A 26549-nucleotide genomic window follows, 5' to 3' on the forward strand; every position below is an offset into this window, starting at 1 on the left:
CCTGTGGAGGTAGAGAAGGGGTTGTATAAACCCAGTTGCTAAAGCTAAGCTTATGCAAATGGTTTCAGCACAGGTAAACTCAATAAATGTCAAGCAACATTGCAGTGGAATAGCAGCCACATACAAAAAGAAATTAATGGCCATGGAGACCATGATCAGTGACATGATTTTAAAGGCTTTTCTCTTCACTGTAGTAACACAGATGCAGCACTGGAAGACAGGACGGGCTGTAAAGAGATGCCGAGTGAGAACAGGAAGGCTTCTAAACATGGGAATAACATAAGCTATCTGAGGTCAAAGTCTGTCTGGCTCCGGTCAGTATGAGCCACGTGACTTAAACATTTAATGGAAGACTCAGGACGATGTTAACTGAAATTGCAGCCTTGCTTAAAGCCAAATGATCATATTCAACAACAGAGGGGTGGGTTGACGAACCATTCTCCGCAGTGGTAGTGTTCATTTTGTGCCTCTAAAGAAGAAAAGAAATCTTTCAGAAGTCATAACCAGAAATTAATGTTTACTTTGTTCATCTTACCAGGCATGTTAAGGGACGGGTTCACAGTTTTTCAAGTCTGTCTTAAAACAATAGTCAGGAGCCCAAAAGAACATTGAAATAGGTTTTTCTTGCCATAATAATTCCTCTTGTTCATACTGTCCATTGGAAGATCCCTTCATAATGCACTTACAATGTAAATGATGGGGGTCAAAATCCACCAGTCTCCTTCTGAAGCTAATATGAAACTTCAGTCATCCAAATGAGTCAAATCAAGTAGATATATTTCAACGTTACAGTCTTTTTAGTGCCAAAGTTCCTCTTTTTGTTACTATCCTTCCACCTGCAGCTCAAAAGGGAAACACTGCCCGAGGAAACACAAAGAGGGAATTTGATGCTAAAAAGACTTAAAGGGGATCTTTTAATAGCCAGTATGAACAGGAGGAATAATTACAGTGAGTATTCATATGGTCACCTGACTGTTGTTTTAAGACAGACTTGAAAAACTGTGGACCTGTCCTTTAATACAAGGTAAAGATTGCTCAGTAACTCAACAGCAAGCCTTTACAACAACTTGAGAGGCAGTGCACAGTGACACATACTAAACATACAAAATTTACCAGCAAATTCACCTCTTTAATCTAAAGCTACACAGTCTTGGATTCAAACTTGATGCAGAGTTCGGCTGACACTGACATGAAAATAGTCTCACCTGCTGCTCTTACCTCTCAGATTACTGTTGGCATAATCAAATGCGCCACAACAACAACAATTACTAAACAGGCTATAAAATGGAAATTTTGTTGCAACAGTGTGGCCGCTCTAAGCTGTTAACATGGGCGCCGAAATGAAAAGCAAGAGGTTCCGCAATGCACACGCGCTACTCACGCATCCAGTGTGGCCCAGGGGTTAGTGATGAGGCTTTTTTTCATTTGAGCACGACTAGGTGTGCTGTCATGCTGATTTGAGCACATTCTAAATGCTTGGTCAGAACTATGTGTTGTATAATATGTAAATAACATGCCTCCATCCTGGTGCTGAAACTGTTGCATCACAGAAGTGGTTTAGGATATTGTGTTTATCATCAGGAAGAAAATGAACAGCAAACCTTCTCTTTGGTCTCCCCACCAATGTTTACATCCTGTGGCTTATACTGAGGGGAAGAAGAGAGAAGATAGCTTCTGATTTCATCCCTCTCAACCAGATTATGATGGAGAGCCTTCTCTGTCTCTCAGGCATTTGCTATTTCCTGGCCAATTGCGATTCAATCGATGTCTTCAAAAAGCTTTTTAAGTTCTCTGGTGTATTTTTATTGTGCGACCCTTGGTCCAGAGTTATATCTGCCTGTAACAGTACCTTGCAACCATCCATCCTGTGACATTCCTCAGGTGTAAACCTCTGACGTACAGGGTGGCATGTTGCTGTGTTTCTTGGCTAACAGTGATCATGGTTACCATTGTTGGCATAGCTTTCAATTTACAATCAGCAGCTTTGTATCTGTTCCTCTCTCTGCTGATAGCTTTCTGCTGGTTCTTATAGCTCTGAAACGCCCGAGGCCACGCGAAGGGCAGAGGGACAAATGCAGGGGTAACAGCATGAAGAAAAGGGCTTTCAAGATCATTTTGATTAATCTGGTGGTTACAATTGTGTCTCAGCTCCCGATGGCACTTGTGTTATCCTTGATGGGAACCATATCGACATCCCAGTTTTTTGCTGCTAACTCTGTAAATGTCTTTATCTTTGTGATAACAAGTTTTCTCCCACCTCCCCTCTATCTGTATCGGGTGGGGAAACTGTCCAGTAAATGCATTTGTCTATAAGCATTAAGGCTCTCATCATGAAGACTTTTTGATTTGTTTTGATCAGAGAAATAAGTCAATAAAACACAGTAAATCAATTACTTAAAAATGCAGGTGTTAATAATGTAACATGATCATATTTTAATGTCTTAGTTGAGTAACTAAATAACAGATTTACTCATATCAGTTTATATAAAATGTTATAAAGGTATTTTTTTATTGCTTCATATCTTAATTGTGAATGTTGCTCTCTGTAGGGCAATAAAAATGTGTTAATGTTGAAACAAGATGTAGACTTTTGCTTTTTTTATTGTACATATATACAAACATACACATACTGTATGAATAATTTTGACATCCGTCTGCAGATTATTTCAGCCACAACATACTAATGCTCATAAAAACACTACAGTTGATTATAAGTCTTCTGTTATTAGTGCTACAGGATTGCATTACCGCTACTGTGTTATCTGCAGTACCTATATTAAATCAACATACATATAGATGAACATATTGGCATACAGATCTTAAGTTATAGCCTTGAAATAACATTCATTGAAGCATTATCATCATATTTTACAAGAACATTCAGTGTGTGGTCACAGCATATAAATATGTGCAATCTAATAGTGCAGCAACTGTGCGGTACATACTTTGTGAAACTTGTAAAAAATTTTGTTGAGACAGTCAGAGAGGCATTTAAAATTGAATATTGCATAAAATAACTTTACATTTCACTGTACAGTCTATATTCAGCCAATTTTCTCATACTTGAGTACTGTACACTTTACAATGGTTAATTTTCCTGTTAGTTCGTCTTAGTAAGGCATTGGATTCTGCTTCAGCTGGCAGAGGGTAACTGAGGAGCCCACACCAAAACCTGCATATAAAGGCTCACTAAACTGCGCTTTGAATCTGTGGATAAGCTCCATCGTCTCTGAGACTGAGTAAAAAGCCACTGTGTTGCCTGCATAGTCCAGGTACACACCAATTCGTGTAGCCCTGGGAGAATCAGGAAGGTCGCGGTCTACTTTGTTGTGCCAAGCTGAGTAGCCTGAGTCTGAGCAGAGGAGACTCCAAGACTTGTCATTGTAGCCCAGCAGGCTGTGTGAATTCTTCCCCTTGCGACTGATGCTCTTGTAGGCCACCCCAATGGAAAACTCCCCGTTCCACTCTGCCTCCCAGTAAAATCTGAAGCCAGTCAGGGGCTCCTTGCACAGCACCTGGGAGAAGCCGTCAAAGCGGTCTGGGTGATCTGGATAAAACTGGACTGTTTTCTTCCGGGTGACCCTCTGGTTCCCTTCGGACAGGACCAGCTCTTTGTAGACTGTGTTCGGATCGAAGGACATCTTAGAGGAGTCTGGGCAAAGAGAGACACACACGATAAACATTTCTTTATCACTGATCAACAAAGAAAAAAAAATCATCCATTCCATTCACTCAATGTGTCAGGGTCTGTAAATATAATAAATATAAATGCAATTAATAAATAAGAAACGTTAACAAATTTTTAATGTATTTTATTATGCACTGAACCATAAACAATACTCACATCTCAAAAAGTCTTGTCTTGTTTTCGGCTCCTGAAAATCCACTCTTCCAGGAACTGTTTAGATGTGGAAAACATGGAGACATGTTAATTTGCGATGCATTTTAAGTTATTGTTTATTTTCAAATACTTATATGAATCAAATGAGATGCCTTTGAAAAACTTTCTATCTCCATTTCCTTTGCTGTCCACCAAAAAAATCAAATCGAATCAATGTTCATGTGTGCTTTAAAGAAAGTTGTTCATATTTCAGTTGACAGACACTTACCTTTGAGTCGTTTGTCTCCATTTCTTGGCAAAAGTATGTACACAGGGGTTTCACTAACTGTGAAGATGATACAACATTACGTTACTCGTCCATTTTATAGTTTTACAGTAAAAATATCTTTTTTTGAATACAATAGGCCGGAACAAACCTGTCTTGGAGATTTTGCTCAGTTCCTTCTTACAGATGTCATCCAGATGTTCCTTCATTTCTGTGGCTGTCTTGCTCATCTCACCAAAGGAGAACTGAGGGTTGATGAGCACTTTGGGCACCATGGCCTCAGGAGGAACGCACAGGGTTGGAAAATTCTATTCACCGAGAGAAAAGAGCTCCATATTTCAGTCAACAAGTCAGAAACACAAACTGTATTATCATCTTATGTATAAAAACATGAGTGTGCTGTGAGCAATTTACTGGGATCCTGAATGTGTGGATATGGGGTTCAATTTGAAAGAGTATAAATTATTGCAACAATGTGGTACTCCTTGACAAGTATTAAGACAAGAATGGTAATATTTCGTGCGGCTATGTATGATCCTTCAGCACCTGCAGGAAGTGAATGTTGTCCTCTGTTTCGAGGATCTGTCGTAGCTCTGCATCTCTGCGCTGAAGCTCCAGTATCTCCTGCTCCAGACGGTCCACGTAGCCCTCAGCTTGTGACATAGCTGACTGCATGTTGGCCATTATCATCTGATTGATTTCAGCCTTCCAGCGCTCCACCGCTTGGAGCATTTCGTGGAACGTCTTATCGCTTTCTGCTTGCGCTCGCTGGGCGCAACTCTAAAAGATAAAGTCAGTTTGTCAGAAGGTTTAAAGTGTCATTCTTGATACTACCACTGGATGGTGCCATATCAGGATACTTTCTGCACCTGAATGTCACATTTGTATCTCATCACATATAGACAATGTCACAATTAGATCTTACAATGTTCAAGCACAATCATTTATGTTTGATTACGGCTGATCTTACTTTGAGAACGTCCACATTATGCTTCAGTTCCTGCAGCTCCTTCATCCTCTCCTGAATGATGTGCTGGACTTCAGATTGTGTGACCACCAGGACTTTCTGATGGAAGAACATGACAATAAGAAGACAAGCTTTTGTAAATCATAGTTACTTAAGGAAACAAGACATATTTTTAGTCTGTGACATCAATTTGAATATAGACTCTCCTTAAAAATCAGTCAGACATATTGATGACTCAGACAATTCAGACTCACTTGTTTCTCGGTGCGTTCTTCCTCTGCTGAGGTAATGTTGTGGCTGCGGTGCTCTCTGACAGTACATAACACACAGATACACATCTGGTCAGAGCGACAGAAGAGCTCCAGGCCTTTCTCATGCTGGGGGCAGATCTTCCTGTCCAGGTGGCCCGTCTCATCCACCAGCTTGTGTCTCTTGAAGGTGGATGACTCATAATGTGGCTTGACGTGCGTTTCGCAGTAGTACGCCAGGCACATGAGGCACGACTTGACAGCCTTGTTGCGACGGCCGACGCAGAAATCGCAGAAGGATTCCCGGTGCATGTAGGGGAAAGGAGTGAGCTCTGGAAGCTGGCGCCGAGGCTCGTAGTTTACGTCGGGCAGGTTACGTCTCAGCACAGGCCGCGGCGTGAAGGTTGCGCGGCACTGTGGGCAGCTGTACACACCCATGTGGTCGAACTGGTCCCAGTAGATTTTGATGCACTCCAGGCAGTAAGTGTCACCACAGCCAATGGTGACCGGGTCTCTCAGTGCATCCACACACAGTGGACAATAGGCTTCTGGTGGTAAAGGGAAACTAGACTCAGCCATGATGTTATTGGAGGAAGCAAATATGGGAAGAAATAGAATCAGATCAGCTTTTAGTCAATTTGTGAATCCCTGAGATGTTTCTAGAATTTGCCAGGCGATGGAAAGTCAAGTGTTAGTCAATATCAGGTCCAAAGAGGGTCCAACTACCAGCGCCTGTGATCCTCTCAAACCAGAGACAATGCTGTTTTCTGCTGATATTTAAAGGCAAGGCTTTGTTTATACTGTAATCAAACAGGTGATGTCTTCCCACAGAACCTTTTTCTATCATCTGAGTGAAAGTACTCGTCTGCAACCATGATGGTATTTGCTTATGAGGCAGGAATTTCAGGTTATGTCACACACTAAAGTCCACTTCTCAGCAAAATAGAAACTATTGTTGACTACCTGGAACATGAATGAATACCTTAAAAGCTAATATCCAGCATTAACATGGAGGTTTTAATTACAGCTCCATGTCAAGTATTTAAGATTGATTTCACAAAGCTTTTTGAGGTTACTTAAAGTTTAGAATTTTGTATCTCATTTAAAGAAGTATCAACATGTTCCATGATTGCTATTAGCTAACATGAACTGAGCCCTTGATGCTGCTCTCTCATTGCTTTCTGCTCTCATTCATTGTGACCTTTCCCAGGGAACAACATATCCCTCAGCTTTCCATTTGACTGGGCAGTGAGTTTCATGATGGCGCATGATGTCAAAACAACTTGTTCTGTTTATCCTGTGAACAAAGTACAGAGCCTCAGTGTGTGGGTATACCACAAAGCAAGGCAAGGTGAAAACGCTGCAGTGTAAGTGTACAATGCAGACACAGTAATATAATGTCTTAATTTTATTTTTATTTAAAGGCATAAATCACAAGAGTTATCATTCCTTTATTGATTCATTGACAGACTAACACACAACAACTAAATCTGATGATATTAAGTTTAGCAATTATTGTGTAAACCCAGGAAAGAAAAAAAATCTTTTTCTATCTATCTTTTCAACTAATAAGTTTTCAGTAAATTGAAAAACATATACTTTTCATCTGTAATTTAGGTGCTGAGGAATGATGGGAGGAGCTGAGAACAATGGCTGGAAAAGATGGATATGGCATTACATGACAAAAAGAGTTGCCATATCATAAAAGTGGCAGGCATAGGAAATAGAAATTTAAAATTGAAATGGTTTTGGAAATTATAAATTGATATTATAGTTATATATTTAGAATCAGGACTTTATTTACAAAGTTGGTACAAGGTGACCTTTTTTCATTCTCTATTACTTTCACATCAGTAGACACTACTAAAACTACACAGTACAGCATTTAAGTTAATTTGCTTTCATTCCAATAGTTCAGCAAATAATGTGCCTTTAAAAGTAAAATTAACAATATTGCTCTGAGGAATAATGGAGTTAGTGATGAGGCTACTATCAGCTAGTCAACCACTGTATACTTTCTTGATCCCACATTTATATTCATGTGTGGAAAATTCCAGGGCAGGACTGTCTGCAAACTGGTTTTCCCCATCAGAACAATCTCTTTGACATGCACTTTCAAAATTGCACTTAGTAAATGCAACATACTGCTGTGCACTAAAAGTACAAATGTGCTCTGTTGTTCCTGGTCTGATATTCAGTTCAACTTACTGTATATGAAGCTGTAAAACGGGACTATCTTTCCTGTAATGTGACAGCTACGTTGTCAGTACTCTTTGTTCTTTGAAGGGTCACTCTCATCCTCGTCCAGACAAGAGGGCTCTTGTGACAATGGCGGTAAGAGAGAGAAAGCAAGAGGGCGGGAGAAACGGAAAAAGAGTCAAAAGAGAATGAGCGTGGCAGATAGCTGTGAGTTAAGTTGATGACAACAACAACTGCTGGGGAGAATGGAGACAATAATTATCTTTATCACAAAATAAATAATAAAAATTATTAAACAAAACATGATAACTCTCACCAGAGAAGCAAATCTGTACAGAGAGGCAGAGCTAAATGAGGCTGAATAGACACAAGAGAGGCTGAGTGCCTATGATGTCATCGACTGTGCTGGTTGGTACTCTCTCCCTCCTCCCTTCCCCTCTCTCCTCTCTCCTCCTGCTTCTCTGCATCTCTCCATCTCTGTCGTCATTGTGAGAAAGCCTGGGAGTGGCAGGAAGGAGGAGAGACAGAAGAGAAAGGAGAAGAAGAAAGAGGAGGAGGACCACGACGAAAAGAGGTCAGGCAGCTGTACGCGAATCAGGATTTTCCTGAATATTTACACCGCATCCTTCTGTTTACGGCAGCAGGTACACTTTTCTTCTCTCTCTTTTTCAGCATCACTGTCCTAGTATGTAACAAAGGGGCAACAGATGGCAGCAGAAAACAAATCATAGGATTAGATGTCTTATGACAACTAATTTGTAATATTTATATAGACATTTGTAGATGTAACAGGAAATTCAGGATTATTCCCCAAAGTAGCTATGCATAAATACAGCACTGGTTCCACAATGTTATTTACGTACATGTTTGCTATTTGTCGTTGTGGTTTAATGCCTGTTACAGTTCTCCGTTGATAAATTTTTTATCCAGCTGCCAACCCATAAAATGTCACCCCAGTGAATTTAAAATTTAATGCAAGCTGCTATTTCAAGCATGCGAGATGCACTTTTCTCTGCTATGTAAAAAAGTACCAAATTTCAATCTTAGTATAAATGTCAACCTTTAAACAAATATTTTTTTCTTTTAATAAAAATCTACTTATAAATCATCTTTTTTATGTCACTGTTAATTAACTTGACCACCAGGCAGCAGTAACAATTAAATTAAATAAGTCTGTGTCTGTATGTTTGTGTGTGTGAGAGAGAGACTGAGTAGAGGAGGAGAAGCGAAAGAGAAGGAGAGTGTTTGTTCATTCACTATATGGTCGAACACCAGAGCAGCCATTTGGAAATTGAGCTGATTGAATTAAATGGGCCTAAGAGCAGTCTGAGTAATACAAGCATAACAGTGATGGATGTAAAAGTGTGTGTGTGGGTGTGTGTGTGTGAGAGGGAGGGAGAGAGAAAATGTTCACTTAGACTGATCATCACTGCAGACATTTCTTGGCAGGCAGGCAGTCAATCAACTAATGGAGTCATTACGAATTTGCGTTAGGTCTTCAACTTCACAAAGTAAATGAACATCACTCAAAGTAAGTCATCACTTTTTGAAGGGTTATTAGAGTTAAGACAATGCGACCATATGTTGAACATTATAAGTTTCAACACAACATTTTGAATTGACCAGAGATGCATGTATATTGTGTGTGTGTCTGTCAGCATGGCTGAGGGCTCAGTGTCTGTGGCAGAGGTGGAAACCGCCTTCCAGAAGTTTGCAGTCCACGGTGACACCAAGGCCACGGGGAAGGAAATGAACGGCAAGAACTTCGCTAAGCTCTGCAAAGACTGCCATATCACTGACGGCAAGAACGTCACTACCACAGATGTTGACATCGTCTTCAGCAAAGTCAAGTAAGATTTTTATTCAAGCTCCAACTTCCACACAGTGTAGGAAAAGCTCAGTGTCGGTGTCAATCATTGTATGATTATCAATTTTAATTAATTTAGATATGTTTTCATTTTTGATTTGAAATAAACATGCATACTGGACTGGAAATTGTGTCACTTACAGGCCAAATATTTGTCCCTTCAGTAGTTGTGACAGAAAGCAAAGTGAATTTTTGCCTCTTCTTATTCGCGTTAATCTTACAGCTGGACCATTGCAGTCTGTTTTTATTTGCCCTAAAAAGCCAGTTAGCTGACTGTACAGATGTTAACTGTAAGGTTCACCAACTGTGGGACTGAAACTCTGGTTCTTTCTGTCATTTCCCTCCAGTCTCTCCTTTTACCTCTCATTCCTGTATGTTTATAAAGTACATTAATAAAGTTTGGGGATTTTGTGCAATGTTTTTACTTAGCGTTGCCCTTTTTTTCAACTTGCGTATAATTTGTTTACCCCATCCCATTATATTAATATGCAAATAAGCACAAAACATAACCTTTCCTCAAAACAGTTGGCAACACTGTGTGTTTCCTCAGGGCAAAGTCGGCTCGTGTGGTCACATTTGAGCAGTTCAACCAGGCCCTGATGGAGTTAGCTCCTAAACGTTTTAAAGGCAAGAGCAAAGAGGAGGCGCTACAGCAGCTTTACGGTCTCATTGTTGGGAAGGAGCCTGCCAATGTCGGAATCACTGTGAGTATTTCATAAACCACTACATACTCACTTTACTACCCCCAAGTACCTGTCATCTAGGGACTGCACCTGTGGATCCAGGGGCGCTAGATTCATTTCAGAAGTGCGGGGATTATATATAGCTTGCTTGCACCACAGTGGCGGTATAATTCCAAACACAAAGCAGCTAACTAGTGCTTGTGGGATTAGATACAAGCTGGCGCCCTTGTATGGATCCCTCCAAAGTTATTGTGAAGGCCACAGGAGGTTTGAGTCCAGGTACACGATTGCTAAATTATCATGTCTACACTTTGAAATGGATAAACTTGTTATAATGTAGAAAATACTAACATTTGTTTGTCTCCGTCTTTAGAAAGCAGCAAAGGCAGCTGCAGTGGACAGACTGACCGATACCAGCAAGTACACTGGATCGCACAAGGAGCGGTTCGATGACTCAGGCAAAGGAAAAGGAAAAGCTGGCCGTGAAAACATCCCCGACACCAGTGGCTATGTGTCTGCTTACAAGGGCAAAGGCACTTATGATGACAAAGTGAAAGAAGCATAATCCTGTTGACAGATTATGAAAACTTTGTTTCATCAATAAACTGAATCAATTCATTGGCTCCTCTATTTTTTAAAGAAATATTTATGTACAGTTGGCCAGATCATAACACTTATTGGATTCATGAAAAAACATTTCAACAAAAAAACTAATTGGAGTTTCATAGTTTTCATAAGTGCCAAGCAGGATGGGAGATTTAAAGAAACTTTGTCCTGAAAATAATCCAAAAATGATGAAACTACTTAAAATACATAAAATAATGAGTCTGGGCATGAACGACTGTTAGTGTTCTGTATATTTTCAGTAATTTTATGGGATCAAAAGATCAAATTATACTTGCTGCCAAGCATGCTTTATAGAAACTAACTCTGCTTTGTACTATAGATTAACAGTGTGCCTTACTATTGATGTAGCCGCTAGCTTGAATGCTCTGATATAATGTGCTGTGATGCAATTTGGTCTCAGATATGACAGTACTTCAGTAGTCACCCCTGATCCTGCTAAGCTTATCAATTTATCTTTCAGTGCCTTTTGCTACATGACCAATTTGTGTCCATTATAATTCTTGCCATGTAATTTATTCATATTGTGAAATGAAAGTTTTGTTTACAAGTACCGTACATAGAAAAATGTAACAAGCAAGACTGTATTTATACTGTGCTGATGAAGCTAAACAGTATAGGATACTCTCCAGAATGAAAGGCTGAAAATGCATCTAAAGAGAAGTGAATAAAAACATAAATAAATATCACAAAATGCACCAACTTGATGGTCTTATGTATATATATATATATATATATATATAATTATATTATACTTGGAGTGGACCTTGGAGTGTTGATATAAAATGACATAAGATGATATAAGAAAATCCTTATTTTGCACTATTTGATCATACAGTATCTGGGGAAATATTATAAGACATCATTGTGAGTACAATATAATCTTCTCAAAACCAACTTGCTGTGTGGTATCTACTCAACCTTATGTGCGATACACAGTATACCCATTCTTGTCTGTTTTGTAACCGTATTACACATAACACTGTAGACTTTCATGGGTTTTGTGTTTAACCGACTAATCTGGTTCCTGTCACACATTTTGCTGCATGAGCTGATATAATAGGTTATATTAAAAAAAACTGTAACAGGAGCTGGCTTTACAGGAACAGAAAATAAAACAATTTCTATGTTCTCAGTGAATTACTCTTTACAGCAATGAAGGTTATAGCTTCTCTGACATAAAATAACCTTCATCTAAACGCTGCTCATTTCCAGAAATAGCCAGGATTCAGTTTCACAACATAAAGAGTCCTCGTAGAACAATAAACGCTCCTTGTAATGTGAAACTGATGGCATTTATGGAGGATTCATAGGGACCATTTAAAAATGCTTATTATATGGTCCACATGTTTAAAGATAGATTTCCTCTTCTATATCTCACACTATAGGCCTGACCTGATAAGCATCGCCTGGGTTTTGTGTGAATACTGGCATTGAATTACATAATACAGAGCCTGTATTCTCCGTATTGTCATGCTCAACTCATGATTCATAATCACTGAGATCTCAATACATTCCCTATGAATGAATGAACACATAGTGGAGCTGTATAGTAACAGTTTTTAAAATAATATTTCATGTCTCTTCTGACTATCTGACGGTGAAACGTCTTGTCATTTTTTTTGGTGGATATTTCAACTCTCTTACATCAAGAATGTACAGGTTCCATTTTTCAAGTCTTTCAATTCTAGCACCATTGTACATACATTAGAATAAAGAAATCAGTTTTTACAGGGTTGTTGTCAGCATATTTGTGCTGCGAGAACAAAGAATCCTACCCTGTACAGTAGCAGCTATACAGAAGATCACAGATTTAACCCATTGAACTACATATTATAAAACCCGGTGAGGTTACTGTGACGCTCAGTAACGTCACCCTAAATAGTGTCTCATGCAGTAATGTAATTTGGTGATTGTAATGACGTCTACAACAGATCTTTCAACTCTCCTTACCGAGTTTAAAAAGCTAAACAGTCTTAACACGCTCACAAAGACTTTTTAGAACTTCTTAAAACAAGCCTGGTGTCAATATTCAAGTTCTTCAACACTTCTTCTTCTTCTTCCTCATTTGACTGCAGTTGACAGAAAGTAATACACACATTCATGCACACACACACACACACACACACACACACACACACACACACATAAACATTTGAAACAAAAGCCTAAACTGAACTAGGGCATTCTTTGATCTAATGTCATCCATTTCCAATAGAGTAACAGGTGCAGAGGGATGATGAAGCAGGCAGGTAAGAGCTGGCTTATCATAAACAACAAACTGAGCGATCCTATCAGCCAACCTGACACCACTGACCTATTAACCAGCACAGGCTCTATTAGATACAATCTTTAGGAGATTTTGACATACACTGGGGAGCTTACCAGGATGGTCCCTGCTGAAATCTGCCCTCACAGGTCACACCAAACCAGAGGAGCCCATGGGGTGAAAGTGTGTATGGGAGGGGAACAAAGTTAGGGAAACAGATCACAAGTTCACTGGAGACATTGGTGACTGGACACAGAGATCTCTCCACCCATCTGGAAATATAACTGACCTGAAAAGGAGCATCTCTTACAAACTGTCATTGTGAACACCGCTGCACGACCCTCAGGTCCTCACTATTTTTTTTACATTTTTTTTGTCTTTTATTGCTCATAAGGATTATTGGTGGTTTAAACACTGGACTAAAGATTTTACGTGGATACAGATTGGAGAGACTGTGAGATCTGAGATTCTTTGTGGTACTACAGTGAGTGAAGTATTTTTACAAAAATATGAGACAAATACAATAATAAAATTGTTATGGCAGTTTTTTGCAGGATGTTCTTGTAACATTAAAACTGACTGTATTTTAGTCAACTTGTTTACTATATTTTGCAAAGGTGGAGAAAAGTTCATTTTATAATTTCTGGTATGACCTAACATGAAATCCATTCCACACTTTGTGAAACATAATAGTGCTCTAAATCAATACATGTATCAATATCTGCAGATTGGAAAATTTGACTTACTTGCAACTCTTTACTTGATTGAGACATTTTGTTAATCATTTACTGCGCTGCATAATTACAACAAATCACTTTCCAGGTTATTCCTACATTGTCTGTAAAATGTTGTAAAAATAAAAGTGACTGCAAAGAAATAATTTTAACAATGTTCATTCTCATAAGCTTTTCTGTCTGCAGACATTTCCTGGTGTTGTGAGATGAGAGCTATGTTATGCACTCTGTTTGTCTTGGGCCTGCTGTGGGACAGCATGAGAGCCCAAAACACTATCAGCAGCCTACGAGCGGCAGCAGGTAAACTAAACTGTTATTCAAATATGTTTTAAGTACAAGTTTACATGGTCAAAAAATGTTTATTAGGAGAGTTTTTATTGCACATTGAGGACAGGTGACAGAGATATTTGATCTGGCCGGCCAGGTACAGAGGAGGAAAGAGAAAAGGATCTCCGTATTGTGTCCCCATCACAATCTATGTTGAATATGTTTTTTTTACTGTATATTTTGGAAATTGATATTGTAGCAAATTCATCCAGTGAGACCTGTAGATCTTATTTTGATGCACAGATGTCATCATTTGCCTGCTAAAGCTACATATACATACATGCACATACTGCATATATTTATCTTTGTCTATGGAGTGTGAGCCATATACAAATACAATACAGCATCTGATTTCAAGATCAATGACACTATTCCTTTCCTTCCCTCCACGTTTGTAGTAGCGTGGGAGGGGGAGCTGCCATGCACAAAGTGGGACTGTGAGTGTGCGTTCAAGCGCCAGCGGGGCTGCTGCTGTGCCAGCTCTGAGCTCCAGGAAATAGAGGATCAAATGTTCCTAAGGGTGATGGACCTGTCGAAGAGCATGTCGCAGCTGGGCGACAGCATCCTTGAAGTCATAGGTACACTGGTAGATACAGTCCACACAATCAAGATGCTATAATTCACATAGTCATATCATTATAGCTGTGTATAAATTATTTATGTTGTTTTGATCATTTATTTAAGAAACTGGTTTTGAGAAATTGGATGTTAACAAAACAATCTCACCTCATGGAATTGTAGCTGTTGAAATTTCCATTTGAGTTTTTTAAAGACTTGTTTGTGTTTGTCAAATTCTGGGTGGGGGGTGTAATTTTTTTGGCTGTGCCCTAACCAATGAGTAGCAAGTGACCATGTTGGGCCTACAGCATTATCAGTCAATACAACAAGACTGCCTCAGTGGTTGCTAAGTACTGTTAGTATTTTATTTTATTTTTTTTACATTGATCAAAGAAATATGTTTATTGGTTGATTTAAGAGTTGTCATCTCTTTAAGTTGACTTAAAACAGCTTCTACAGTTGTGTTCTTCCACGCTTGTCGATTTCCTGACACTATTTTTAATAAATGTAGCTAGATTGCTATGTAGGAGGATGATGAATCGAATTATGAATTCTTAATCCCACCTACTAAAGTCTGGTTAGTCAGCTGTTGTACTAAAGTGGAGGAATAGCTGTCAGCAGGCACAACACCAGAGCTAGTTGAATCGGTGAACATCTAAATCTCCCGATGTCCATACTCACGGATTTTGAGGCATGTTCCTGCAAAGTCTGCGAGGGCTTAGGACTGTCCCACTGTCAAATTGTGAAGAGCATGAAGGCTCTCCTACAGAAATTTTGAGCCCTTTTTGCACACTTTCTGTAAATCCACATTTCAGCAGACTATGCCTGAGGGAATTACCCACAGTTCATAGCGCTGAGACGTTAAATCAGCATTAAATACAAGGTTACCAGGGGAAGCCCAGAAGCAAAACAAAAAAACCCAAAACAAAACAGTAAACAAACTATTATTTATGAGCTGGATATTAGCTATCTGTTTTATACTTTGTTTAATGTATTATGTGCTTTATGAGTGAGTGGTTTTATTATTTTTGTCTTTTTCTATTTTTGTTTAAGTGGGCTCACTAAGACAAATTCCAATCGATCATGTCAATATAGTAATAAAGTATTGAATAAAAAGTCCCAAACCCATAATCATACAGGTAATGTGATATGTGTGATATGTGCTTTCCCATTCCTATTTAAACCATTTTGAGCCCTTGCAGTCCTCACACTCAATCACTTACCAGGTGACATCAATTAAGTCTGTGAGGGTTCAGGGTTTAGGGGGGGCATTGGGATTGGGCCTCAGAGGTCTAGAACCAGGCTGGAGAAGTCCTCCTAGTGGTCAGAAAACATCTATAATGCCACGACAACTGAACAAACTACATTTGGTGATAAGGATTATTTTGATATGATCAAAAGCTTCAGAATAGCTACTAAATAGACCTCAAGGTGAGATTGTTCTGTCAACTGCTGTTTCCAACTTTGAACCTCAAAACTGTACATTACAAAATGAAAAGAAGGACAAAGTTACACATACACCTTAAGAACATGAGAGTGTTTTTCCTTTCCTGTTGGCTTGCCTCTGTCTCAGGGGGGATAAAGGTTGCGTTCACCGCCTATTTGAGCCCCAGAACAAACTGCTTCGGACCTTTCACCAGGAACAACCCCATTCCTTATGATGTCATCAACCTAAATCACGGAAATGGATTTAACCCCGCCCTGGGTGAGCGCTCACAAGCAGTAATTTCAACACCATATGAAACTGTTGTCCAACCATGATTCATGTTACGTCTTCACTTTATTGGAGTTACTTCTCCGTTTACCCCTAATTGAAATTTGCATTTTCATTGCAATCGTGAAAACGCAGAGGTGTCTGATGCAAATTCAACTTAAAAAATGCCTTTCTTCCAGGTACATTCACGGCTCCTCGTTCTGGGCTGTACTCCTTCTCCTACACTGTCTATTCCAAGATGAGCATGGTTGGCGACAGGATGTACTACAAGGCGCAACTCATGAGAAACGGGGAGGTGGTGGCATCCATTTGGGAGGACAACAGGGAGGATTCAGAAGACAGTAGTTCCCAGACAGTACTCCTGTCACTGCAGCAGGGAAGCCAGGTCTATGTAGAGCTGCTGAGTGGCAGGCAGCTATGTGGGAACATCGAGGGCCTGAACACCTTCTCTGGCTCACTGGTTTACCCCTCTATGACTTAATATTGATTTCCTTCTCTGTGGCCTAATTTGTCTGTCTAATGTAAAGCTCACAAGTGTTTCTTCACAGTAAAGCTGAAATGAGCTGGAACATGAAATCCATAATTTAAAACATGCAAATGCCTCATATGCAACTACACTGTATGGGCCAAACCTTTTTTTAAAAAACTTTAATAAAAATATGTATTTCTGACACTTAAAAGTGCGGCGTTTAAAAATTTAGTGGCATCTATCATTGCAAACAAAACTTTTGGATTTGAAAACAAAACTTTTTGATCGGCATTTTGATCACAAATTTATTTTACTTGCGATTATATATATTTTTTGATTGCAAACCTATTTTGTTTTATTGCATAATAAAGACACAGAAGTACCTCCATAGGGTTGGGGTTGGTTTCCTTATAAAGAGCATTTACAGTCACACTAAGCCAAATCACTTTGCATATGTTAGCAACCTCATCAATCATGCTGTACTCTCTCTACTACTGTATTTTACTCCAACCTGAGGAGGCCAAGTCCCTATGCAAGCATCATCTTTGCCAACTTCTCCAGTTCAATGAAGATCACAAATCTGTCACCTCATTTTCGGGTCCTTTTCATTGTAAGTTAAGCTTTATCAGAACTATGTTTACTGATAACCTTGGGACTCCTGTCTATACAGCTGCACTGCATTAGCCCGAAAGTCTAGTACAGTATGTAGTATGAATAGATGGCACCTGTGTAGCACAGTGGTGTACACTTAACTCAAATACCACCTTTTTTGACAATCAACCCAATTTTAATTGTGTTAATTTTGGAATATGTAGTTTGTGTTGTATTGGATTGCGAGATATTATCAGTTGTTTCTAATATTTTTGCTTCTCTATCCATATGAAGTTGACCAAAAATTAGAAACATCTTTCAGTTGAATGCACTTCACCACTACCACTGAGTACAGCCACAGAATATAGTCAGCACATAAACAACTGATGTACACTAGCACAACAACTGAACATTTAATCTATGGTAGTATTTACTGCAGGGCTGTTATACTGCACTATAATGTACTTCTGTTTTTGTGGTCCCTCAGTATATCTTCCACACATAAACAGAAGAAAATCTATTTGAATCTGAATCTGAGTTCTCTGATATGATAGATGTACCACTGACTTATAAATATTAAGCAAATGCAGAAATGTGCATTATTGTACTTTATTTCAAAATTACTATGCCCATAGAGTAGCTCATCTGATACCAAAAGGTTACAAATAAGTTACAAATAAAGAAAACTGTGCATTACAATATACACACAGCAGTTTCTTAGTAATACAATCTCAAATTTGGGCTGATGTTTTCACACTTTTTCCATTTTAAAGGCAAAGTGTCAACGAAGCACTACAATGCTCACAGCTGTGTGCTGGGATTTGTAATTGACAGGGACAGCAATTTCAAGTGAAGTTGAAAAAAATTACTCAACAATAACATAACATATCACTAGGTGTTTTCCCAGCCCTGCGGAGGAAGCCAAACCATTAAAGAGTAAGCTAAGGTCTTTGCGATACATCATGTCTCCATATCTATTTTCCCATTCAGTAAGTCTGTAGTGATCAATGGTACATAGCCAATAAATGCAGTGACCTGGAAGATCAAGACTATATTGAAAGCCCTTTTCTTGATCATGTTAGATCCCTCCTTCTCTCCTTCCCCTGGCGAGGGCTGCTTTAGAGCCTTGAGAATTGATAAGCAGCAGAAAGAGATGACAATAAGACAGAAGAAAAAGACATTGCGTACAGGCCCACTGATGTTGGATCATCAATGCACAAGAACATTGGGACTACAGAAATCAGGATGGATTGCAGCCAGATAACACAACAAAAGCTCATCTTGTACCTAAGGGGTTTATACCTGAGGTACAACACTGGGTGTACCACTGCAAGGGACTGTTCTACGCATCATCATGAAAGTTGGCCACAGGAGTTCAAAAAGTAGCTCTCTGATGACCAAGTGGAACCCAGACACTTCCATCCTGTCTGTCCAGAAGACTGGAGAAAATTCAAAATCAGCCACAGCACCAGACCATCAGCTGGCAGAGAGATCAGGATATAGGGGAGAATTGTAAAACACAAGATGAGAGAGTCCATACAGAAACCACAATCAAAAGTTGTGAGGTTTTGCATGTTTCCTGAAAAGTATGTGGAAAAAACAAAATGTTGTAAGGAGTGCATGTACAACATTCTGACTAACTTAATTCTGAATTATTTCCTATTGACTATAATAGATCATTGGGGTCTCTTAATTCTATTTATCAAGGGGAAAGTTATTTTTTGTGTATACACTTAATTTTGTGAGAGAAGAGGGGCAATTTCTTTTCATTTATTTGCAGATACCCCAGTGTTTTTTTTAGAATTGCTTTTTAAAAAAATGCCTATTATGTTGGGTTTACCTTATCAAAACTAGTCTGCACTAAAGCTCTGAAGGTGTTAAGACTGATTATAATTACGATCTACAGTTAACAAGATGGATACACACATTTTTGTATGAAAAAACAAAACAAAACTGATGAAAAAAGACAAAATGAGAGATAAAAAGGTCAATAAAGTATAGAAATTGGAAAGCACAAACCTTGTCTTGCTCCGAGTTTGTTGAAGTTGATTCCCAACTGTACAGTTGGCGCTCCAGCTTTGATCACATCATCCACAAAACCTGTGCTATCATCATATAATCCTCAGTAACCAAATTATGTCCGTGATTAATTCAGTGCCATGCAAAACCTGTATATGTGTACAATCAATTTGACTAAAGATGGTTTGATGTTAATCCGCTTATGCTTTTGCCATATGACAAATGTACTTCATGAAAGAAAGAAAAAGAAAAAGAAAATAATAATTTGTTGCACATTAAACTAGAAGCTGCACACTAGTTGCTAATAATTGTTGTATATAATATTAAGTACTGACAGGTGTAAAGTGTACTTTTGCTACCTTGCAGACTTAAAGCTGCAGCTCTGTTGGGGCAGCTGAGGCCATGTGTCCTAAACTGAATGACAGCAGCCAGAGCAATTTATTCATAGTTGAAAAATGAAGGCAAGGGAACCAACCTGCAGTTATACTTTTCAAATGGTATCACTGCCGTTGTGTGTTTTTCGATTTGAGCAAAGAATAAAATATGAAATAAGAAAAGCAGTCAAGGTTCCACTTCTTTGCAAAACATGATAGTCTGGGAGGTAATTTAGCACACAACCATCATTGCCACTCAAATTCACAACACAGGCCCATGATATATGATATGATATATGCAACATTTTAATGGAAACTTAAAAAATACAATATTATTGAAAATCACTGTATGTCATACAATACTCTGGTCTAAGATCTCAAAAATCTGCCACTGCTCTGATTTGGATTGAACTGTGTCACACTGTGTTGAAGGGTTATTACAATTACATTAACTAACAAGTATTATTGCAGCAAAGAAGGATCAGCATTTAAATGTAACAGCCCAGACTAAACTGCTCAATTTTTCCAAAATCTTTGAGGAAGGATGTTTTTCAGAAAAAAAACATGCCTTGTGAGTGAACTACACTGAGCAAAATGTAGCTTGCAAAACTCAAATCTGAAGGTCATTTGACAGCTAGGGCACTCACTGTGTGTGTTGGCTCTGTTCTTGGCAAATTCTGGGTAATACTATGTGGACTCTGGTGCCCCCCTGTGGTTGAAAAGGGAAGCTATAGCTACAGCTGTGGTAACATGCCTCAGTTCAAATGGGACATTTTTCAGTATTTAACCAAAACCTTTCCCCAACCGTAAACCTAACAATCTGTGAGAGAAGGATGCAGTGTTCATGCAGTCCATGTGTTGTTAGTTTTAGTTTATGCAAAATGGTGTCCCACTCCCACTAATATAATGTTTTATATTGTGTCAGAAAAGCAGTGTTAATGCTCAATGAAAGTATTTTCCATTTAATTTCATGGTGCTTATCAAAAGAAGCAAATTCTCTCTGATTCAACAGTACTCAAATATCAGAATGATAAAATACAGCTCATGCTTCTCCAAATAGTGCAACTGAGTGTTTTGTTTTCTCACTGCTCCCATGATTCAATTCACTTACTCCAATTTCAAATCCACATTGTATGTCCATTCTTGCTGCCTTGTTTAATGCAATCTGCAGTCTGTCCATAACTGTCCATAAGTAGTTATGTCCCACAATGATGTGCCTATAAATTATGAGAAATAACTGCAGAGCGTCTTCAGATAGAAATCATCTCTGTCATCTTAATCAGCTTTTAGAGACTGCATTTTTTTATGCAGTAGTTGACTTGTGTTGCCTCTTCAAATTGAACATTTTGCATCTTTAATACAGTGGATCAGTATCCTCTTTCTTGCCGTCATTTTGGATAAGTCAGAAACCTAATGTGCAAAAAACTTGCAGCCATCAAAATCAGTCATGCCTAGAGAAAATAATCTGTGTTTAACGAATCTGACGATGGAGGATGGTAATACATTGTGAAACTACCACACAACTCATAAACTGCATTGTTGGACTGAAAACAATGAATGTCTTGTTTTGTTTATCTCACCACAGGCTTCTTCTACCACTTGAGGACTAATGGCTGACAGCAAACATAACATACATAACATGTAATTAGAGTTGCAAAGCGGTGATAAACGGGTCCTCGCACCTTGTGCGTGTTGGAGGGAGCAGCAGCCATGGTATCACTATTGGAGGTCTGTTAACACGGCTGTAAATTTTCAGGATTATCGGACACTGTGTGAAAGGGTAAAACGTCATTTCCTGTGTGCAGTACGTGGTGCTGGAGATGGCATATTGGAAATTGTGTGTACATTTGATGAACTATGTGTCATTTAGGCTTCACTTCCTGTTGCCTGCAGGCAATACTACATAAGTGAAATATTAATGCAGCAATACATTTACCAGAGGGCAACTGACATGGATACACATTTTCATAAATATTGGACATTGCATGTAGGAGATAACTATCACTCACTGTGTCCACCAGGTGGTGCTAGAGAACACCCACTTATTATACACCATGTTGCTGTATATCATGTGTTGACCACACCATGTAAATTTCATGTAAATCGGATGATTTTTTTTTGTTTTAATTCAGTTTAATTTATTCTTTTCTCTCCTGTGTATTGCTGACACAGACCAGTAACCTGTCAGTCAAACACTGCAGTGATTAAGTTCATTCATGAAACATGATGTCATCCATAGCAACAGGGTCAACGTCACTCCTTCTCATTGGTAAGGAGTTCTCTCAGTTCTTTACTGAAAGTTGCTCTCAGCAGCTCTGTGAATCAGACTTAAGAGGAACTGTTGGTGACACTGAGGAGGTGGAAAGATAACATACTATGTGAATATGAATCCAGATGATATTCACCTTTTAGTTAGTAGATTGACTATCAATTAAGAGAACAAAACAAAAGCAAATCAATATTTTTGCTGTATGACAAATTTATTGATTTCATGAGAAAAAAACAAAAACAAACATATTTGTTACAGTGAGAATGCAGACACAAATGGCTTCTAGAAATTGTACAGAGTTGTTGCTCCTGTTTTTGAATAGCATTTTGGGGAAGCATAAAAATATATATCTGCAATAGTAAGGAAAAAACAACAAACAAGCATGAATGTAGGGGGTTAAGGAAAATGATTAGATATGGTAATGAGCTTGGATTTTAAAAGGTTGAAATGAACACAGTTTGCAATACAAGACTAAATGTTTTCACTTTGCTCCACCAGCTGAAGAAGAAACACTGGTCTCTCATGAGTATGCAGCTTTGCAGTTTTGATTGCTTTGAACTCCTGTGCTTTCTAGGATATAGACAACATCACATTTCTGTAGACCTTCAGATACACCCGTCTTTTTCCCAGTTATTTTGAATTTCTCATATGGGGGTATGAGCACCTCTTGCTCTTCTTTATTAACAGTAGAATAATGTTTCAGGAAAGCACCTGAACAGGTTGTAATTTTAAAGCAGGTCTTCGTACCAAAACGGGTCAGTGTTGTGTCATAAGAGCTGGAGGCAAAAAAACCAAACCGAACTATTTGGTTGACTTCACCACTAAGCACAGCGTTGGTTCTACGATAAGTGGTGTGACATTTTTTATTCTTACCGAGGATCTGTATGGCGGATGTCAGCCAGTAATGTAAGGAGTGAAATGGGAAGGAAGTGCTCCTGCTGCTCTGGACTGCATCATTGAACGTCTTATGAAACTTTTGATATCCAGTGGTATAAACACATATTGCTTGCATATGTTTAATGGTTAAAGCCTCATCCTCCTTGTCTTTTTCTTTTAGTTTCCGCTCTGCACAACCTTGTGCTTTTTTCCAGACCTTTGCAAATGTTTCAGTGTTCTCTTTAGCAAAGTATGTTTCATGGATCCTTTCTAACATAGTTTTGTTGCACATAAAGTACATGTCATCAACAGCATCTTCAGCCATGCTCATTGGGATGACCTGGTTTTCTTCTGGTAGAGTGAGGATAACACTGATCTACAGGGGAAAGAAGAGAACGATGAAAGGAAAGGTCATAAACCAGACACAGTATGGAGTAACAATGAATAAATGCATAATGTGAAATGTCACATAATCTCTCCATTCACTCTTTAGGAGTGTTGTCCTAAATTGGTTGTGTAATGCAAAATCTATTGTGAGTGAACACAAAACTCATTGTGAGGTAAGGCAAAAAAAAACCAAACAAAAAAAAAAACAACCTTGAAGTAAAAGTCATTAGGAGACCATTACAAAGCTACTTTCTCAAACAAAATCCTATTTTAAATCTTGTGGAGCATACATAACTGCAGAATGCACAGGGACAGGAAATCACCTGCTCTGAGGTTGTGGACGACAAGCAAGATTTTAGTTATTCAATTTCAATTTAGAAGTTTTAAAGGAGGACCCTGGTTAATCATAACTTGGATCTCACTTTTGTGGGTTTAATGTTCAGTTCTATTAGTTATGATAACATTGTACTCACCTACTTAATTGCTGAGATCTCAGAACTTATTTCTTCTAAATAGGTTTGGCTAACCTGTAGGTTAGTTTAAAACCTGCGTGATTGTCTGACTGTTAATGTTCCTCATGTCATCTGACTTTGAGTATTTACAGAGATTTTGCTGTGTTCCAAGATCTCAACCATTAACTTAATGAGTTTTAATGTCATATAATGCCATCAATCAATAGAAACAATGACAAAACCTATGAAAATGAGATCCAACTTCTAATAAACTGTTATCCCTTCAGATTAAGCTTGAGTGACTTGTTTAAAACAAAAATCTGTAAACATTAAAATTTGTCAAATTTTAGTAATGTCTACTGATATTCACAATATGTAACAGCACGTCGGAACTAATCCCAGAATGCTCCACTCACCTTGAAAGAGTCCACAAGCAGCATCCAGCCAAGGAGCCAACACAGAGGAGCAAGAGTCAGCCTGTTACCCTTCATCACTGCAGTTAGGAAAACACAAACGTTTGTTTTACATCAAGAATAATGTACTTCACCATGTACTTGTATCACAAATGTATCAAACATTCAAAATACATTATTTATTTTCCTTTCACTGAAAAACACAAGTTTTAATTTAGAATCAAAAGTAGTCTAGAAAGATCAACTCACCGGTCTTCAATATTGAGTGCCAAGTGAATCCCTCAGATCAAAGGTTTTGATCATAGAGCAGGACCTCTGCATGTGTTCAAGACTAGTGGTCACATATGTGCTGTATATATACCTGTCCACAGCAGCTAGAAAAGTCATGTCTGCACACGTAGCAGACTGCGGTCTGCTGCGTGTGCTACCTTACTGTCAAGGAGATGGAACGTTTTGCAAGGAACATTTTGTGGCTTAACAAAGGAAATGTGGTTGTTTCTACAAGCCAGCTGACTCATTCCCCACCTTCACCATGTCATTTTTAACTGTTCAAACTGCAGCAAATTAGAAGGCAGTATAAGAAGAGTATATACCTATACATAAAGGATTTCTATATAACAATTAAAACTACTGTCTAATGAAACAGGTGATATGTAGTATTTGTGAATGCAAGACGAATTAATTCACCTGTGCAACTGCTGACACATCAAAACCACAGACTCAGAATCAAACATATTGTGAGTCTTGTGAATAGTGTGTAAAGCAGACAACAGTACTTGAATTTTTAAAGCAAAAGAAAAGCAAAAAATGATTAAAAAAATAATGTGTCTGATGTGTCAATATGCCAAATACTGCTTTTTGGCCTCATATACTATAGCAACAGAGAATCAACAGTTCTGTTATGCAGTTTCAGAACTACTTGACAATTGAGGTATTCATTACACTTTAAGGTCTATATGCTTGTCCTCAGTCAGTACAGGGATCAGCAGGTGTTTCTGCAAAGGTAAAGCTATAGCTCCTCTGAAGTACAGATGCCTGCCATGTGTTTTGGATGATGGATTTACATAACCTTGACCTAAGACAGTCCTTTTCTTCCAGCCAGTGATCAGAGATGTAGCCCCTCATCATGAAAAATTCTGAACTAATAAAAAATATCTTTATAAATAACCTACTTTAAGCCACTCTTGATAGAGTCTGTAATGGTGTTATAATTGTTATTGGTGAGTCCAATACCTTCAAGATTAGATTTATGTCCTGTCCACTAAAGGGGCCTGAAGTTATTCATGCCATTGCACAGTGGTAAGGGAGTTTCAAGCAGGGACTGGTTTTTACCACAACTGATGAATCAGTTTGCATGTGCAAGACTGAAACAAAGCTGCCATATAGTATACATGTCTTTTGTTTAGCAGGGTTTAAGCTCATTTCCTGTGAGAAGCCACAATACCCTCTTGTGTTGACAGCACGCCCAATAAAAATGCAAACAAATGTGCACGCACAGTGTGCAAGTATATGAAACACACACACCATATACTGCAATTACTGGTTAGGTTTTGTTAATTTTACAATTAATATTACATTTCCACACACTCTTTACAGAACGTGATGGTTACATTATTATCTACAGAAAGGAACCTGCATTTGCTGTCAAGGCTCATATTGGTTTTATTCATATTCTTCCTAATTAGTTTCATATTCACATATCTGTCTGGTATATTTTCAAATTTTTTTCTACATTTTTTAAATGCTGATTGAAATACACATTCTAATGCAATTATAGCATACTCTGTGTTAGAAAATTTATACCATACCTGGCATTGCTTAAATAATGTTTAGGTTAGATTAGATTTATATCATGTGTTCCATAATACATGAAAAGGACATACCTGTAACATTTTCCTTAATTCTGTATGGGTGAGCCTTAATTAACTTGCCCACCAAGGCCTCCCAATGCCAGGCTTTTCTCCATGGTGTTAATAAAACGTGATCATGTCAGATAATCTGAGACCAAGACCAGAGAGTTAAGTGTTCCTTGATCATCTCCAAAGTATTTATTTTTCAGTCTGTAATGGGCTAGATTACTTTATGGCTATGTCCTGCCAATAATGTTGTCTATTTGTCATGGAATGTAATCCACTATTTGCAAAACTATCTCGACTGATGTTTGGTTTGTTGAGACATAAACTAAATAAAAGTTTTCAGAACATTTTTAATTTTAGTAAAAGTCCACACTCCATTTCCATTGGATGCTCAAAATGTGCCAAAGTCTTTATCAGTTTTGGTGATTGCACATGAGAGATTTCTTTATTTCTTCGTTTTCCTCTTTGCACTTGTCACTGGTTTGAAGTGAGCAGGTCTCAGTTGAAAAAACGTGATGTTATGTACTTCCATGCACCAATCAGGATT

The 26549-nt window shown here is 38.4% G+C and overlaps 4 protein-coding genes across 5 annotated transcripts; 2 read left to right on the forward strand and 2 right to left on the reverse strand.

Moving 5' to 3' along the window:
- Positions 1 to 2593: 2593 nt before the first annotated feature.
- Positions 2594 to 10501, reverse strand: ftr84 (finTRIM family, member 84). 2 transcript variants are annotated; one of them, XM_044339387.1, is made up of 8 exons: positions 10422 to 10501; positions 5328 to 5869; positions 5077 to 5172; positions 4653 to 4886; positions 4258 to 4414; positions 4110 to 4166; positions 3845 to 3898; positions 2594 to 3652 (listed from the first exon to the last, which is right to left on the reverse strand). In XM_044339387.1, exons 2-8 carry the CDS (start codon positions 5757 to 5759, stop codon positions 3111 to 3113), a joined length of 1572 nt encoding a protein of 523 aa, XP_044195322.1. In that variant the 5' UTR covers positions 5760 to 5869; positions 10422 to 10501; the 3' UTR covers positions 2594 to 3110. The 2 variants fall into 2 exon arrangements, with proteins under 2 accessions (XP_044195322.1, XP_044195314.1); XM_044339379.1 differs by lacking the exon at positions 10422 to 10501 and having other exon boundaries at positions 5328 to 6080.
- tppp2 (tubulin polymerization-promoting protein family member 2) lies at positions 7825 to 10688 on the forward strand. The gene is made up of 4 exons (XM_044339399.1): positions 7825 to 8164; positions 9179 to 9370; positions 9938 to 10091; positions 10444 to 10688. The coding sequence occupies exons 2-4, from the start codon at positions 9180 to 9182 to the stop codon at positions 10633 to 10635; spliced, it is 537 nt and encodes a 178-aa protein (XP_044195334.1). The 5' UTR covers positions 7825 to 8164; position 9179; the 3' UTR covers positions 10636 to 10688.
- A 3224-nt stretch (positions 10689 to 13912) lies between these two features.
- On the forward strand, positions 13913 to 17033 carry LOC122979529 (cerebellin-1-like). The gene is made up of 4 exons (XM_044347043.1): positions 13913 to 13997; positions 14423 to 14602; positions 16156 to 16287; positions 16476 to 17033. The coding sequence occupies exons 1-4, from the start codon at positions 13913 to 13915 to the stop codon at positions 16775 to 16777; spliced, it is 699 nt and encodes a 232-aa protein (XP_044202978.1). The 3' UTR covers positions 16778 to 17033.
- Positions 17034 to 22230: 5197 nt separating this feature from the next.
- LOC122979143 (ecto-ADP-ribosyltransferase 4-like) lies at positions 22231 to 24676 on the reverse strand. The gene is made up of 3 exons (XM_044346370.1): positions 24396 to 24676; positions 24150 to 24226; positions 22231 to 23270 (listed from the first exon to the last, which is right to left on the reverse strand). Exons 2-3 carry the CDS (start codon positions 24222 to 24224, stop codon positions 22539 to 22541), a joined length of 807 nt encoding a protein of 268 aa, XP_044202305.1. The 5' UTR covers positions 24225 to 24226; positions 24396 to 24676; the 3' UTR covers positions 22231 to 22538.
- Between the last annotated feature and the right edge of the window lie 1873 nt (positions 24677 to 26549).

Source organism: Thunnus albacares, chromosome 3 (genome assembly GCF_914725855.1).
Source record: "Thunnus albacares chromosome 3, fThuAlb1.1, whole genome shotgun sequence".
Classification (NCBI taxonomy): Eukaryota; Metazoa; Chordata; class Actinopteri; order Scombriformes; family Scombridae; genus Thunnus; species Thunnus albacares.